General features: G+C 43.7%; 1 protein-coding gene across 2 annotated transcripts in view; it reads left to right on the top strand.

The window, feature by feature from the left end:
* PLEKHD1 (pleckstrin homology and coiled-coil domain containing D1) overlaps window positions 1-14,845 on the top strand; it is a 43,146-nt gene that overhangs the window by 15,272 nt on the left and 13,029 nt on the right. For both annotated transcript variants that reach the window (XM_053601283.1, XM_053601284.1), the window contains 2 exons: window positions 276-367; window positions 1,354-1,406. In XM_053601283.1, the coding sequence (XP_053457258.1) occupies window positions 276-367; window positions 1,354-1,406 (145 nt within the window). The remainder of the gene's footprint in view (window positions 1-275; window positions 368-1,353; window positions 1,407-14,845) is intronic.

The following is a 14,845-nucleotide window of genomic DNA, read 5'->3' as shown; positions in this document are numbered from 1 at the left end:
GCGACCCGATCTCTTCCCTGCTCTAAAAGTGCTGCTGGCCCAGCCCCCCATGGCCCACTTTGTGGCCTGGGTCAGCCTCCAGCTACTGTAAGTGATCAGTGCTGGTAGTGTGCCCAGAGCCATGGCTGCCAGGGAGAACGCAAACTGAGATTCTGGAGGAGAAAGGATGGGCGAATACAAAATGTGTGCACCCTCTTTCTCCTCTCCCCTTCCATTGTAATGATTTTCTGTTCCTTCCCCTTCTCTCCTCTGTCCCATTTGCCCTTCCTCCTCAGGACCTGGAAGAATGCCCAGCTGGGGGAAGCCATGATCAAAAGCCTGGAGGCCCAGGGGCTGCAGTTGGCTAAGGAAAAGCAGGAGTATTTAGGTTGGCTGGAGCAGGGACTGGAAGCTGAGACTCCCTGATGGTGGCATTCAGGGTCTGGGCTGCAGCTACAGCTGGGTCTTTGATGGAGGCCTCAGGCCGGCCGGGCTGGAAGTGTCTAGGGTGGGGCTTAGCAGGCTATGAAGAACCAGAGACCAGTCGGCACCTGGAGGGCTTTATGGGGCAATAGGTATCCTTTTGGCCGTGGCTGAAGGCAGGAGTGCTTGGTGGTCAGGGGCCTGGGCTCTGCATCCAGCTTCATCACTCCTCTTGCTGGATGCATCTTTAGGCAGCTCAGCTTCAATTTCTTCATCCTTAAAATAGTGATAAAAATACTCCCTTATTTAGATGTGGTATGAGGATCTGGCTAAATGAGAAAATGTCTCTAAGTGCTTGTGCCAGGCACTCAGTAAGGGCTCCGTAAGTAGAGTCGATGTTGTTATCCTACTCTGGGTCCCCGGCGCCTGCAATTGGAACCAATGTCCCCCAGCCCCCACCACCACTTTAAACTTGGCCACAGGGTTCCAGGGCCCTATGTGCCTGACTAGTTAGTAAACATGCTTTATTGGAAAGAGAAGGCGATGAGACTGAGGATTTGCACCTTTCCCTGGGACCCTCTTCCTTTCCACCTGCTTAGACTCTTGAGGTCCAACACTGTATCCCTCTGACTGCTCCAGACACTTAGGACTCTGCCCTCCCTTGCCAGTCAGACACCGATGCAGGGGGGCAGAGGGTGGGGACAAGCCCACCTACCGTGTGGACCCACTGGAGCTTCGGAAGATGTAGAAGTAGGGATGATGGCGGGAAAGATGGCAGTATCTCAGGCCAGTAAGGCGGCTTCCACTCCCAGGAGCTTGCCCCACCTTCTGTCAGGCAGGGCTGCTGACCTCTCCCTTAGGAGGTGCTGGGAGTGACAGAGGCCACCTTAGGGCCTCAGATCCAGAGTGAGCCCCTTGTGAGTGTGTACGTGTGTGTTCTTGCTTTGGCAGACAAACTGATGGAAGAGACGGAAGAGCTGTGCCTTCAGAGGGAGCAGAGAGAGGTAGGCACAGGCTCCCCTCCTGCCCCGCTCTGCAGCACACCCAACTGCACTGGCTCGTGTTCCCAGCACTGGGGAACAGAGCAGACGAGCTGGACGCTCAGGGGACAGGGCAGGGAGGCCAAATGGGATGATGGTGCTTGCTTGGGACTTGTCATAGTTTCTTGGCAAGAAGTGTCTTCTTGCCAACCCCTGGGAAGAAAGCAAAAAGGGTGAAAAAGCGCCATCCAGAATTGTTATAAGCTGCTTGGTCCCAAGCAGCTTGTCAGTGCTCACAGGTGGCTGTAATGGCTTCTGGCCCCATAGGATGATTGGGTGTGACAATAAAAAGTCCCTTCGTTCTCTGAGTGTGGGCCCAGGCGTTGGCTTGAGACAGCCAGTGGAGACTGTCACTCCTTCAAGGGTGGTGGGCCACTGAAGCCCACTTCATCTTGCTCCTTTATCATTCCAGCAGGACTTCAGAATCATTTTTGTTGATTAAAAAGAAAAAAAAGATTGAGGATTTGTATATGGGTGGCAGGGATGCGAGGACTGGCATTGAGGTAGTGCTGTCTTCCTCCACCCCTGAGTTTGGGCCTCCGTGCCTCCAGTCCCTCCTCTCGGTCTCAAATTAGAGTTTTGGCATTTCCTTCAAACAATTCTATACACTTCAAGTAAGCCTTCTCCTGTGTTTTCAACAACTTACAAAGAGGCAATTCAGGAAGCCCAGGGATGGGATGGAGTGACAGACTCAGCCACTGGCGGGCGAGAGACAGACTTATCCATCAGAGAGGCTAAATCTGGGGCAGCAGTTGGCTGGAGGAAAATTTAGATATTCTATCTAGGTCTTTAGCCAGGAAATTAGGACAGAGGAGACCTGCTACACACAGGCCTCCCTTAATGCCACAGCATTTTGAAGGAGGGAGGCCTGCTGGTTGTGGGCTCCCTGGTTTTTTGGTATAAAATGTGAGTGAGAGTCACCTGATCCCCACAATGAGGGCTGCTCTGGGCAGGCAGGAAGGAGACTGTGCCAGCCTCTCATTCCTTGTCAGCTGCGTGCCCTGGGTCAGAAGAGAGCTCAGAGGCTACTCTTTGCCACTGAGTCCTTCTGTCAAAGCCTTTCCTCCCTTAACCTGCTCATCTGTAGATGGGTCCACCTGTGCCCTGAATCTTTCCCATGTCCTTTCCAGTTCAGAGATTGAGTGGGTGTGCCTTGGGCCACTGAGGAAGGCATTTGGTACAATGGTCTAACAACAAGATAAAGTCTCCTAATGATTCGTGTGGTCCCTTTGAGACAGCCTGCTGAGAGGAAAACTTGGGGTCTGGAACCAGGAGACCTCAATTAGAGTCTCTCTCGTGTTTCAGTTTCTCCATCGGGGATGTCTGATAAGAGACATGCTGGCTGCTGCCTACCTCATGCATTGCTGGGAGGCTTAATGAAATAGAATGCAGGGAGGTGATTTGTGAGCGGGAAAGACCCATGTGTGCTGTGCAGTGTGCAGCTGACATCTTTCATGTAGCAGAAAGGACTTGGGACTTGGAGGGAAAGAGCAGAGTGCAGGGGGAAGCCACCTGGCATGTTTCCCAGAGCCAGAAGACTGTGCCCTCCCTGGGGTGTCAGGCTCTCGGCTTCCTAAGGCCCGTCTCTCTCACCATCTGGGGACAGGCAGGCTGCCTACCTTTCCTCTTCCAACTGAGCTATGAGAGGTTGGCCTTGCATGTGGCTAGGCACATGGGAAATCAGAAATGCCCAGGGCAGGACAGCATTTCCAGCAGGCTTCTTGCTGCCAAGGGTGCTTCCAGTGAGAATACAGGATCTCTGAGTTGGAAAGAACTTCCCACTTTAAAGGAAGCTGTTTGTTGACCTCCCTGATGGGTTTTGTACCTGGTTCTGTGATGAGCAACTCACTACCTCTAGAAGTGTCCTTTGGTTTCGTAGCCATTTGAAAGCTCTTTTTTTCATTGAGCTGAAATTTGTCCTCTGGTGACTTCTTTCCACCCTTGTACTCCTAAAACTTAAGTCAGGTCCAAGACTCAGCAGAACAACTCCATACAGTAGAGAAAGGCTTTAGTTGCAGCAGGTCTTAGCTGACAGGTCCATCTGTGATGGGCTGCTACAAATCTCGTCCCATGTTGGCTTCAGAAACAGAAAGTTCTGGCTACTCCAGGTTTATAAGTTGTAGCTTCCACTCTACTCAGCATTTTTATGCTACAGCTGGAGATTGGCTTCATTTTTTTTTTTTTTTAGAGACAGCGTCTCACTTTATCGCCCTTGGTAGAGTGCTATGGTGTCACAGCTCACAGCAACCTCCAACTCTTAGGCTTAGGTGATTCTCCTGCCTCAGCTACCCAAGTAGCTGGGATTACAGGCACCCTCCACAATGCCTGGCCATTTTTTTGTTGTAGTTTGGCTAGGGCCAGGTTCGAACCTGCCACACATCTAGCTATTTTTTTAGAGATGGGGTCTCACTGTTGCTCAGGCTGGTCTCAAACTCCTCAACTCAGGTGATCCACCTGCCTAAGCTTCCCAAAGTGCTAGGATTACAGGTGTGAGCCACTATGCCCAGCCTCTAGCTAATTTTTTAAAGAGATGGGGTCTCACTAACAGACCCAGGCTGATCTAGAACTCCTGGCCTCAAGCTTCTTTACTGCCTCAGCCCCCCAAAGTGCTGGAATTACAGGCATGAGCTGGTGTCCAGCCTCTAGACATAACATTCTAATTCTTTAGATAAGTAATAAGGAGTGTGATTGCTGGATTATATGGTGAAAGTATGTTTGGCTTTTAAAGAAGCTACCAAACTGTCTTCCAAAGTGGATATACCATTTTGCATTCTCCCCAGCAATGAATGAGAGTTCCTGTTGCTCTAGATCAGCTGTTCTAAACCTGTGGGTCACAACCCACAGGAACTGTATTAAAGGGCCATGGCATTACAAAGGTTGAGAACCACTGCTCTAGATCCTTGTCAGCATTTAGTGGTGTCAGTGTTTGGATCTGGATGATTTTAATGGGTATGTAGTAGCATTTCATTGTTTTTAATTTGCAATTTCCTGGTGACACGATGTTGAGCATGTTTTTGTATGCTCATTTGCCATTTATGTGTCTTCTTTGGTAAGTGTCTCTTAAGGTCTTTTGCCCATTTTTAATTGGGTTGCTCTTATTGTTGAGTTTTAAGCGTTATTTGAACTGGATAACAGTCCATTATTAGATGTGTCTGCAAATATTTTCTGCCAATATATGACTTGCTTTCCATTCTCTTGACATTGTCTTTCACAGAGCACACTTTTTTCTTTTTGAGACAGAGTCTCATGTTGTCGCCCTCGGTAGAGTGCTGTGGTGTCATAGCTCACAGCAACCTCCATCTCTGGGGCTAGGGCAATTCTCTTGCCTCAGCCTCCCGAGTTCCTGGGACTACAGGCACCTGCCACAATGCCCGGCTATTTTTTTTTTGTTGTTGCAGTTTGGCCGGGGCTGGGTTCAAACCCGCCACCCTCGGCATATGGGGCCGGCGCCCTACTCCCTGAGCCACAGGCGCCTCCCAGGAGTTTTATACTTTCAAATTTTACATTTAGGTCTGTGATCCATTTTGAGTTAAATTTTGTGAATGGTGTAAGGTCTGTGTCCAGATTCATTTCTTTTGCATGTAATTATCCAGTTGTTCCTGTACTTTTGTTGAAAGACTATCCTATCTGATACTATTGCATTACCTTTTTTCCTTTGTCATAGTTGAGTTAATTATATTTATATGAATCTCTATTTCTGGACTCTATTCTGTCTCTTCTTTCACCAATACCAAACTGTCTTGATTACTGAAGCTCTATAAGTCTTGAAGTTGGATAGTGTCAGTCCTCCAATTTTCTTCTTCTTTGATATTGATTTGACTATTCCAGGTCTTTTGCCTCTCCATATATACTTTTTTTTTTTTTTTTTAGAGACAGAGTCTCATTTTATCACCCTTGGTAGAGTGCTATGGCGTGACAGCTCACAGCAACCTCCAACTCCTAGGCTTAGGTGATTCTCTTGCCTCAGCCTTCCAAGTAGCTGGGACTACAGGTGCCCCCCACAACACCCAGCTAATTTTGGTGCAATTTGGCCGGGGCAGGTTTGAACCTGCTGCCCTCAGTATATGGGGCCAGCACCCTACCCACTGAGCCACAGGCACCGCCCTCCATATACACTTTAGAATCAATTTGTCAGTATGCACAAAATAACATGCTAGAATTTTAACTGTGATTGTAGCAAAAGTGTAGATCAAGTTGGGAAGAAATATCTTGACAATATTGAGTCTTTCTACTCATGAACATGAAATATATCTCCATTTATTAATTAGTCTTTGGTATTTTATATAGCATTTTATAGTTTTCTACATATAGATCTTGTACTTCTTTTGGATTTTTTTTTCTTGAGACAGAGTCTTGCTCCGTTGCCTTCAGCAGAGTGCTGTGGCATCGTCATTGTAACTCATAGAAACCTCAAACTCTTTGGGTTCAAGTGATCCTCTTGCCTCAGCCTCCAGAGGAGCTGGGACTAAAGGAGCCTGCCACAATTCTGGGCCGGTTTTTATTTTTAGTAGAGATGGGGTCTCGCTCTTGCTTAGACTGGTCTCTAACTTCTGAGCTCAACCAATCCATCTACCTCGGCCTCCCAGAGTGGTAGGATTATAGGTATGAGCCACCACATCTGGCCTGAAAGCTAAGATTTTAAATTTTAGATCTTCTTTTTTTTTTTTTTTTAATTTCAGATTAATATGAGGGTACATATGATTAGGTTACATTGTTTGCATTTAGATCTTCCTTGTTTTCTAATACATGGGTTCAGTGCTATAAACTTCTCTCAAAGCCCTGCTTTTGCTACATCCTGCAGAGTTTGATGAGTTGCACTTTCATTTTCATTTAATTCCAAGTATTTAAAAACTACCCTTGAGATTTCATCTTTGACTCATGTGTTGTTTGGAAATGTGTTATTTAATATATAATTTAAGTGAACTTTGAATAACCGAGTTTTCCGGTTGTCTTTCTGTTGTTGATGTCTAGTTTAATTCCACTGTGGTTTAACGGTGGACATTATATGATTTCTATTTTTTAAATTTAAGATGATAGCCAGGTGTAGTGTCTCACACCTATAATCCTAGCACTCTGGGAGGCCAGAGTAGGTGGATTGCCTGAGCTCAGGAGTTTGAAACCAACCTGAGCAAAAGAAAGACTCTATCTCTAAAAACTAGCTGGGCATTATGGTGGACACCTATAATCCCAGCTACTCAGGAGGCTGAGGCAAGATCACCTGAGCCCAAGAGTTTAAGGTTGCTGTGAGCTATGATGCTGTGGCATTCTACCCAGGGCATCAGTGGGGCTCTGTCTTAAATAAATAAATAAATAAATACATTGAAAGTGTGTTTTATGGTCTAGAATATGGTTTGTTCTGGTGAATGTTTCATGGGAGCTTGAGAAAAATGTATAATCTGCTGGATGAGATTTAATCTTTGGATGAAGCAGCCTATTGATTTTTTAGTCAGTGTGATCTGCCGTAACAAAATACTATAGACTGAGTAGCTCAAATCAAACAAATTTATTTTTTACTGTTGTAGAGATGGGAAATTCTAAGATCAAAGTACCAGCAAGACAGGTTTCATTTTGTTCAACCTGTATGATTTCATTTAACCCTAATTACCTTCTAAAGGCCCTGTCTCCAAATACTATCATACTGGGGTTCAAGGGAATATCAACCTTTAGTCCATAATAGGTGTCAATTATATCCAATTGGTTTATGTGGCTATTGAATTAAACTATGTCCCTACTGATTTTCTACCTACTGGATCTATCAATTTTGGATAGAAGTTGATTTCCAACTTATATCTAATAATTACTCAATTATTTCTCATTAGAGTTCTGTCAGTTTTTGCCTCATGTATTTTGATGTTCTGTTGTTAGGCACATGCACATTAAAGATTATGTTTCTTTTCTTTCTTTTTTTTTTTTTTTTGAGACAGTCTCATTTTGTCACCCTCAGTAGAGTGCCCTAGTGTCATAGCTCACAGCAACCTCAAACTCTTGGGCTCAAGCAATTCTCTTGCCTCAGCCTCCCAAGTAGCTGGGATTACAGGTGCCTGCCACAACGCCCAGCTATTTTTTAGAGACGGGGTCTCACTCTTGCTCAGGCTGGTCTCAAACCTGTGAACTCAGGGCAATCCACCAGCCTCAGCCTCCCAAGTGCTGGGATTACAGGCGTGAGCCACCACGCCTGGCCATAAGATTATGTTTTCTTGAAGTATTGGTCCTTAATCATAATGTAATTCTCCTCTTAATCCTGATAACTTTTCTTGCTCTCAATTCTTCTCTATCTGAAATTAACATAGCTATTTTTGCTTTCTTTTAATTAGTGCTAGCATCCATCTCTTTATTTTTAATCTATGTGTGTCTTTATATTTAGGTGGGTGTCTTAAAGACATAGTTGGGTTTTGTTTTATGATTCACTCTAACAATCTCTTTTAATTGGTGTGTTTAGACCATTGGTATTTAAAGTGACTATTGATTTAGTTGGAGTGATATGTGTATCTACCCTGTTTGTTAGGTATGTTTCTAACATATCTATTTGTTTTCTGTTTGTTACCCTTGTCCTTTGTTCCTATTTTTGTCTTCCACATATGTTCTGATTTTGTGGTTTGTTTATTTATTTATTTATTTTTGCAGTTTCTGGCCGGGGCTGGGTTTGAACCCACCACCTCCGGCATATGGGGCTGGCACCCTACTTCTTTGAGCCACAGGTGCCACCCACTTTTGTGGTTTTAAATACAATTTTTATATGATTCTATTTCTCTCCTTTTTTAGCATCTCAATTATACGTGAACTATCTCCTCCTCCTCTTCTTCCTCTCCTTCTTTTCCTTTTTTATTGGGTATCCTAGAGTTTGCAATATACAACTAATCCAAGTTTACTTTCAAACAACGCTATATCATTTCGCCAGTAGTGCAAGTACCTGATAATAATAAAATATTACTAATTCCTCCCTCCCATTTCTGGTAATATCATTGTCATTAATTTCACTTATACATAAGCATACATAGCACACAGAGATGCTTATGAGCATACCTAATCAAATACACTGTTGCTATTCTTTATTTTGAACAACTGCTGTTAGATCAATTATAAATTTAAAAAGTGAAAGTTTTTACTTCACTTTCACTTATTCAATCTCTGGTGCTCTTCATTTCTTTACCTGGATCTGAGTTTCTGTCTTATATGATTTTCCTTCTCCCTGAAGAATTTCTTTCAACATTTCTTACAAGGTATGTCTGCTGGCAACGAATTTCATGTATTTTTGTTTGTGTGAGAAAGTCTTTCTTTCTCTTTTATACCTGAAGGATGATTTTACAGGATATAGAATTTAGGTTGGTAGTTTTCTTTTCTCAACACTTTAAATATTTCACTCCATTCTCTTCTTGCTTTCGTGGTTTCTAAGGAGAAGTTGGAAGTAATCCTTATCTTTGCTCTTTTATAAGTAAGGTGTTTTTATTCTTCTGACTTCTTCCAAAATTTTTCTTTATCTTTGATTTCCTGAAGTTTGCATATGAAGTGCATAGGTATAATTTCTTGGGACTTGTATCCACTTAGTTTTCTCTGAGATTCCTGGATCTGTGGTTTGGTGTCTGATATTAATTTGGGTGAATTTTTAGTTATTATTGTTTCAGATATTGCTTCTGTTTTTTCCGTTCCTTCTTCTTCTGGTTATTCCTATGAAACATGTTACCATGTTTAACTTTTACAGTTGTCCCTCTAACAGTTCTTAGATATTCTGTTCTGGTGTTTTCTTTTTTTTCTCCTGATTTTCTCTCTGATTTTCAGTGTTGGAAGTTTCTATTGTCATAACATCAAGGTTAAAGATTCTTTCCTTTGCCATGTCTAATAAGCCCAACAAAGGCATTTTTCATTGTTAATGGTGCTTTTTATTTTTTGCATTACTTTTTGATTCGTTCTTAGAATTTTCATCTATTTCCATTACTCATCTACTTGCATTTTTTCTACTTTTTCCATTAAAGCTTTTAGAATATTAATCATAGGGGGTTTTTTTGTCTTATTTTGTTTTTTAATTCCTGATTTGATCATTCCAATATTCCTGCCATGTGTGACTCTGGGGCTGATGTGTATTCAACCTCATCAAACTGTGTTTTTGGCCTTTTAATATGCCTTGTAACTTTCTGCTGAAAAGAGGATGTGATGTGCCAGGCACACAGGACTTTAGTAGTGTGGCGGTGAGGTGTGGGTGAGGGGAAGCACTCTACAGTCCTGCCATCAAGTCCCTGTCTTTTGGTGAGCCTGTGCCCCGGACTGTGAACTTCACGGTGCTTTTCAGTGTTTCCCCCCCGACTTGGGTGGGGCAGGATGGCTAGAGAGGGCTGGGATGTGTCTCTTTTCCCAGGTAGGTTAGACTTTGATAAAACCACAGCAGGTTAGGCTCTGGTAAAATAGTATTTCATGAGGGCAGATTTTTGTGAAGAAGAACAGAATGCTTTGTTATATTTCAGATAATTGCTTTCCTCTTCCCCTGCCAGAAGCACAAAAGGATTTTTCTCTGATATTCACTGCAAGAACCTGGTAGGGCTTGTGAATGTAAAACTCATAAAAGTGTCGCTTTTGTGAGTTTTAAACTCATGAAAGACTCCCCAACCAGAGTTTTTACCTCTCAGACTTGCCCACATTGATCCTCTTAGAATTCATCAGTTAAAGTTCAGGTTTTTCTGCCTGGGACGTCTGCTGGTGGGTTTCTATTCCATTGGTCTGATTCTCTGTATCCGCTCGTCACTTCAATTTTGGAGATAGCAGTTTGCCCTGTGACCTCTGGCAGATCTAAGAAGAGTTGTTGATTTTTCACATTGTTTAGTTTTTCACTTGTTGTTAGCTTCCTCTATTTGTAGCTGGGACTACAGGTGTGTGACTCTGAGCCTGGCTAATTTTTGTATTTTTTGTAGAGACAGGGTCTTATTCTTGCTCAGGCTGATCTTGAACTCCTGGCCTCAAGCAATCCTCCCACCTCTGCCTCTCAGAGTGCTAGGATTATAGGTATAAACCATACCGCCTGGCCCCTAGGCTGGTCTTGACTTCCTGGCCTCAGGTGATCCTCCTGCCTCAGCCTCTCAAAGTGCTGAGACAGGCATGAGTCACCACATCTGGCCTTTTGGTACATTCTTGAATGGATACTACAGAGTTTTAGTTTGTAATACTAACTAGTATTTATTAAGCACTTTGCATGGCTCAGCTTACATATGCTTCCCAGTAGTCCTACCCGGGAGTTCAGAGAGTACTACCCGTGCCCTCTCTCCTCCCTGTGGAGTAGATCCAAGGTGTTCTAGGCTCCTCCTAACCCCCCCACTTCATTTGCCTCTTATGTGCGAGTGACTCTGATGTTGACACCTCTTCTCTGTAGAGCTCCATCCTCTTATGTCTAACTGTTCCCATCTCCAGCCACATGTGTAAAGATACCACAAGCACACATTCGAGACTGGATTTGTGATCGTCCCCAACAAACCCAGCGGCCTTCTGGAGCTCCTTGTCTTTAGGAAGGTACTGCCATGTGCTGTTTGTTCAGGTCAGAGACTTGGGAGTCATGCTTCACCTTGTCCCCTCCCTTCATCCCCATCTGCCTCACCCTCAAGGCCTGTTAAGGTTGCATCCCCCCCTCAACTTTAGAATCTTTACGGCCACCACTTCTCTTCACCTGCTCTTGTTCACACTGCTATTAGGTGTTGCCTGGATTCATGCAGTGGCCTCCCACCTCCTCAAACTCTTTCTGGCCCCTCTGTATCCTTTTCTCCACATCTCACACAAGATCATGTTACCTGCCCTCTTCTCCTTACTCCGATGAGACTAGAGCGCAGAAGTTAAGGCCACGTTTATTCAAAGGGACAGCGACCCACCTGGGCATTGCAAAGATGACATCTGTGCCCACGGAGAGTTAGAGACCCCTGTTATACTGGGCCATGGGGGCTGGGTAAATTCCACAGCTTGCCTGGAGGGCTTTGGTGGGTTAGGGTTCTTTGGCTCCAGGGAGTTGGGGCTAACTAGGTCCTTTGTGTTCTTTGTCTTGGGAGGAGAGGAGGAAGAGGAGGGTGAGAAGGAGTCCTGTGGGAGTGCGTTAGGCCTGCCAACAATATCCTCTCTTGCCCTGGGCCCACCCATATAGGTTTGTCTTGGTTCTTTCAAGGCGGTGGGTTTCTACAGGGCCTTTGCACACACTGTTCCTTCTGCCTGGAATGCTCCTTTTTCTTCCTTCTATTGATTCATCTCACCTGTTAGCTCCAGAATCACTTGAACTTCCCCCCGGCCCTTTTCCCATCAGAGCAGCTTTGCACAGAACTGTGTTCCTGTCCTGCATACCGTGTGTCTTGGTGTGCAATGCTACTCTAATGTGTTTATATTAGTAATATTTGATTTTTGCATTTGATCTAAAATCCTGGTCTGACTTTATTAAGAGCTACACTAGATTCTAAGTTCCAGGAGAGAAGGGATATGCTTGTTTTGCTCACCTTCACATCCTCAGTGCATCGCCTATCAGGTGTTTAGGACACATTAAGCACTCAATAAATATGTGTGGCACAAAGGAATTATAAGAAAAAAGTCTTCACCAGGGTTTTTTAATGGAATTGCATTGAGTCTGTAAATTAACTGGGAAGAATCTTTACTGTATTAAGTCTTTTTTTGGCCAGGGCCGGGTTTGAACCCACCACCCCCTGTATATGGGGCTGGCACCGTACTCCTTGAGCCACAGGCACCACCCTGTCACTGCATTCTTTTCAGAAAGAATATAGCCCTTGTCGTCCTAGCACCTTGGGAGGCTGAGGTGGGAGGATGGCTGGAGCTAGGAGTTGGAGGTTGCAGTGAGCTATGATCATACCACTGCACTCCAGCCTGGGCCACAGAGTGAGACTCTGTCTCTAAATAAATAAAATAAGAGAGGAAGGAAGAGAGAGATAGATAGAGAGAGAGAGAGAGAGAGAGAGAGAGAAAAGAATGGAAGGAAGGAAGGAAGTCAAGAAAGAAAGAAAAGAAAGTATAATTAGTCTTTTTGAGGATTAGAAATCATGTTCTATGAACCATGGTGAGCAAAATTATTTGGCATGGAGGGAAAGAGACTTGGGAACACAGTAGCTCTTTAATTTTTTTTTTTAATTTTATTTGTTTTTTGCAGTTTTTTGGCTGGGGCTGGGTTTGAACCCACCACCTCCGGCACATGGGGCTGGTGCCCTACTCCATTAAGCCACAGACACTGCCCCACAGTAGCTCTTTTAAATACTTGAATGTTATTTGGGAGTTTACCTAGCAAAGAATGTGAAAGATATCTATAAAGAGAACAGAACTATGAAACTCTAAGAAAAGAAATAGCTGAAGATGTTAACAAATGGAAAAACATACCATGCTCATGGCTGGGAAGAATCAACATTGTTAAAATGTTCATATGACCCAATACAATATACAATTTTAATGCAATCCCTATTAAAGTTCTACTTAATACTTTAAAGATCTCGAAAAAATAATACTTTGTTTTATATGGAATCAGAAAAAACTTTGAATAGCCAAGACACTACTCAGAAATAAAAACAAAGCAGGAGGAATCACGCTACCAGACCTCAGACTACACTACAAATCGATAGTGATCAAAACAGCATGGTACTGGCACAAAACCATAGACGTAGATGTATGGAACAGAATAGAGAACCAAGAGATGAACCCAGCGACTTACTGTTATTTGATCTTTGACAAGTCAATTTAAAAATTCAGTGGGGAAAAGATTCCCTATTTAACAAATAGTGCTTGGTGATCTGGCTGGCGACCTGTAGAAGACTGAAACTGGACCCACATCTTTCACCATTAACTAAGATAGACTCTCACTGGATTAAAGATTTAATCCAGTGAGAGCCGGCCAAACTGCAACAAAAAATAGCTGGGCGTTGTGGCGGGCGCCTGTAGTCCCAGCTGCTTGGGAGGCTGAGGCAAGAGAATCGCGTAAGCCCAAGAGTTAGAGGTTGCTGTGAGCCGTGTGATGCCACGGCACTCTACCCAGGGCCGTACAGTGAGACTCTGTCTCTACCAAAAAAAAAAAAAAGGTTTAAACTTAAGACAGGAAACTAGAAGAAAGTGCAGGGAAAACACTTGAAGAAATCAGCCTGGGTGAATATTTTATGAGGAAGACCCCCCACCCCGGCCGATTGAAGCAACACCAAAAATACATTACTGGGATCTGATCAAACTAAAAAGCTTCTGCACAGCCAATAACACAGTAAGTAAAGCAGACAGCCCTCAGAATGAGAGAAGATATTTGCAGGTTATGTCTCCAACAAAGGTTTAATAACTCAAATCCACAGAGAACACAAACGTATTAGCAAGAAAAAAGAACAAGTGATCCCATCTCAGGGTGGGCAAGGGACTTGAAGAGAAACTTCTCTGAAGAAGACAGGGGCACATCCTACAGACACAAGAAAAAATGCTCATCATCCTTAATCATCAGAGAAATGCAAATCAAAACCAATTTGAGATATCATCTAATTCCGGTAAGATTAGCCCACATCACAAACCATAGATGTTGGCATGGGGCGCCAGCCCCATATACCGAGGGTGGCGGGTTCAAACCCGGCCCCGGCTGAACTGCAACCAAAAACTAGCCTGGCATTGTGGTGGGTGCCTGTAGTCCCAGCTACTCCAAAGGCTGAGGCAAGAGAATCACTTAAGCCCAGGAGTTGGAGGTTGCTGTGAGCTGTGTGATGCCATGGCACTCTATCGAGGGCCATAAAGTGAAACTCTGTCTCTACAAAAAAAAAAAAAAGAATAGATGTTGGCGTGGATGTGGAGAAAAGGGAACATTTCTGCACTGCTGCAATGCAAACTAATACATTCCTTTTGGAAATAAGTTTGGAGGTCACTTAGGGATCTATAAACCTGCCATTTGATCCTTCCTCTACTAGGTATATATACAGAAGACCAAAAATCACTTTATAACAAAGATATTTGTATCAGAATGTTTATTGCAGCCCAATTCATAATTGCAAAGTCATGGAAGAAGCCCAAGTGCCCATCAACCCATGAATGGATCAATAAATTGTGGTATATGTACAGCATGGAATATTATGTAGCCTTAAAAAAGATGGAGACTTTGCCTCTTTCATATTTACATGGATGGAGCTGGAACATATTCTTCTTAGCAAAGTATCTCAAGAATGGAAGAAAAAGTATCCAATGTACTCAGCCCTACTATGAAACTAATTTATAGCTTTCATATGAAGGCTATAACCCAACTATAACCCAAGAAGAAGGGGAAAAAGGAGAGGGAGGGGAGGGGGAGGATGGGTGGAGGGAGGGTAATTGGTGGGACCACACCTTCGGTGCATTTTATAAGGGTACATGTTAAATTTACTAAGTGTAGAGTATAAATGTCTGAACATAATAACTAAGAAAATGCGGTGAAGGCTATGTTAATCAGT

Source organism: Nycticebus coucang, chromosome 9 (genome assembly GCF_027406575.1).
Source record: "Nycticebus coucang isolate mNycCou1 chromosome 9, mNycCou1.pri, whole genome shotgun sequence".
In the NCBI taxonomy this organism is placed as follows: Eukaryota; Metazoa; Chordata; class Mammalia; order Primates; family Lorisidae; genus Nycticebus; species Nycticebus coucang.
Note: the sequence above shows the minus strand (reverse complement) of the source record. Positions and strands in the feature narration are given on the sequence as shown.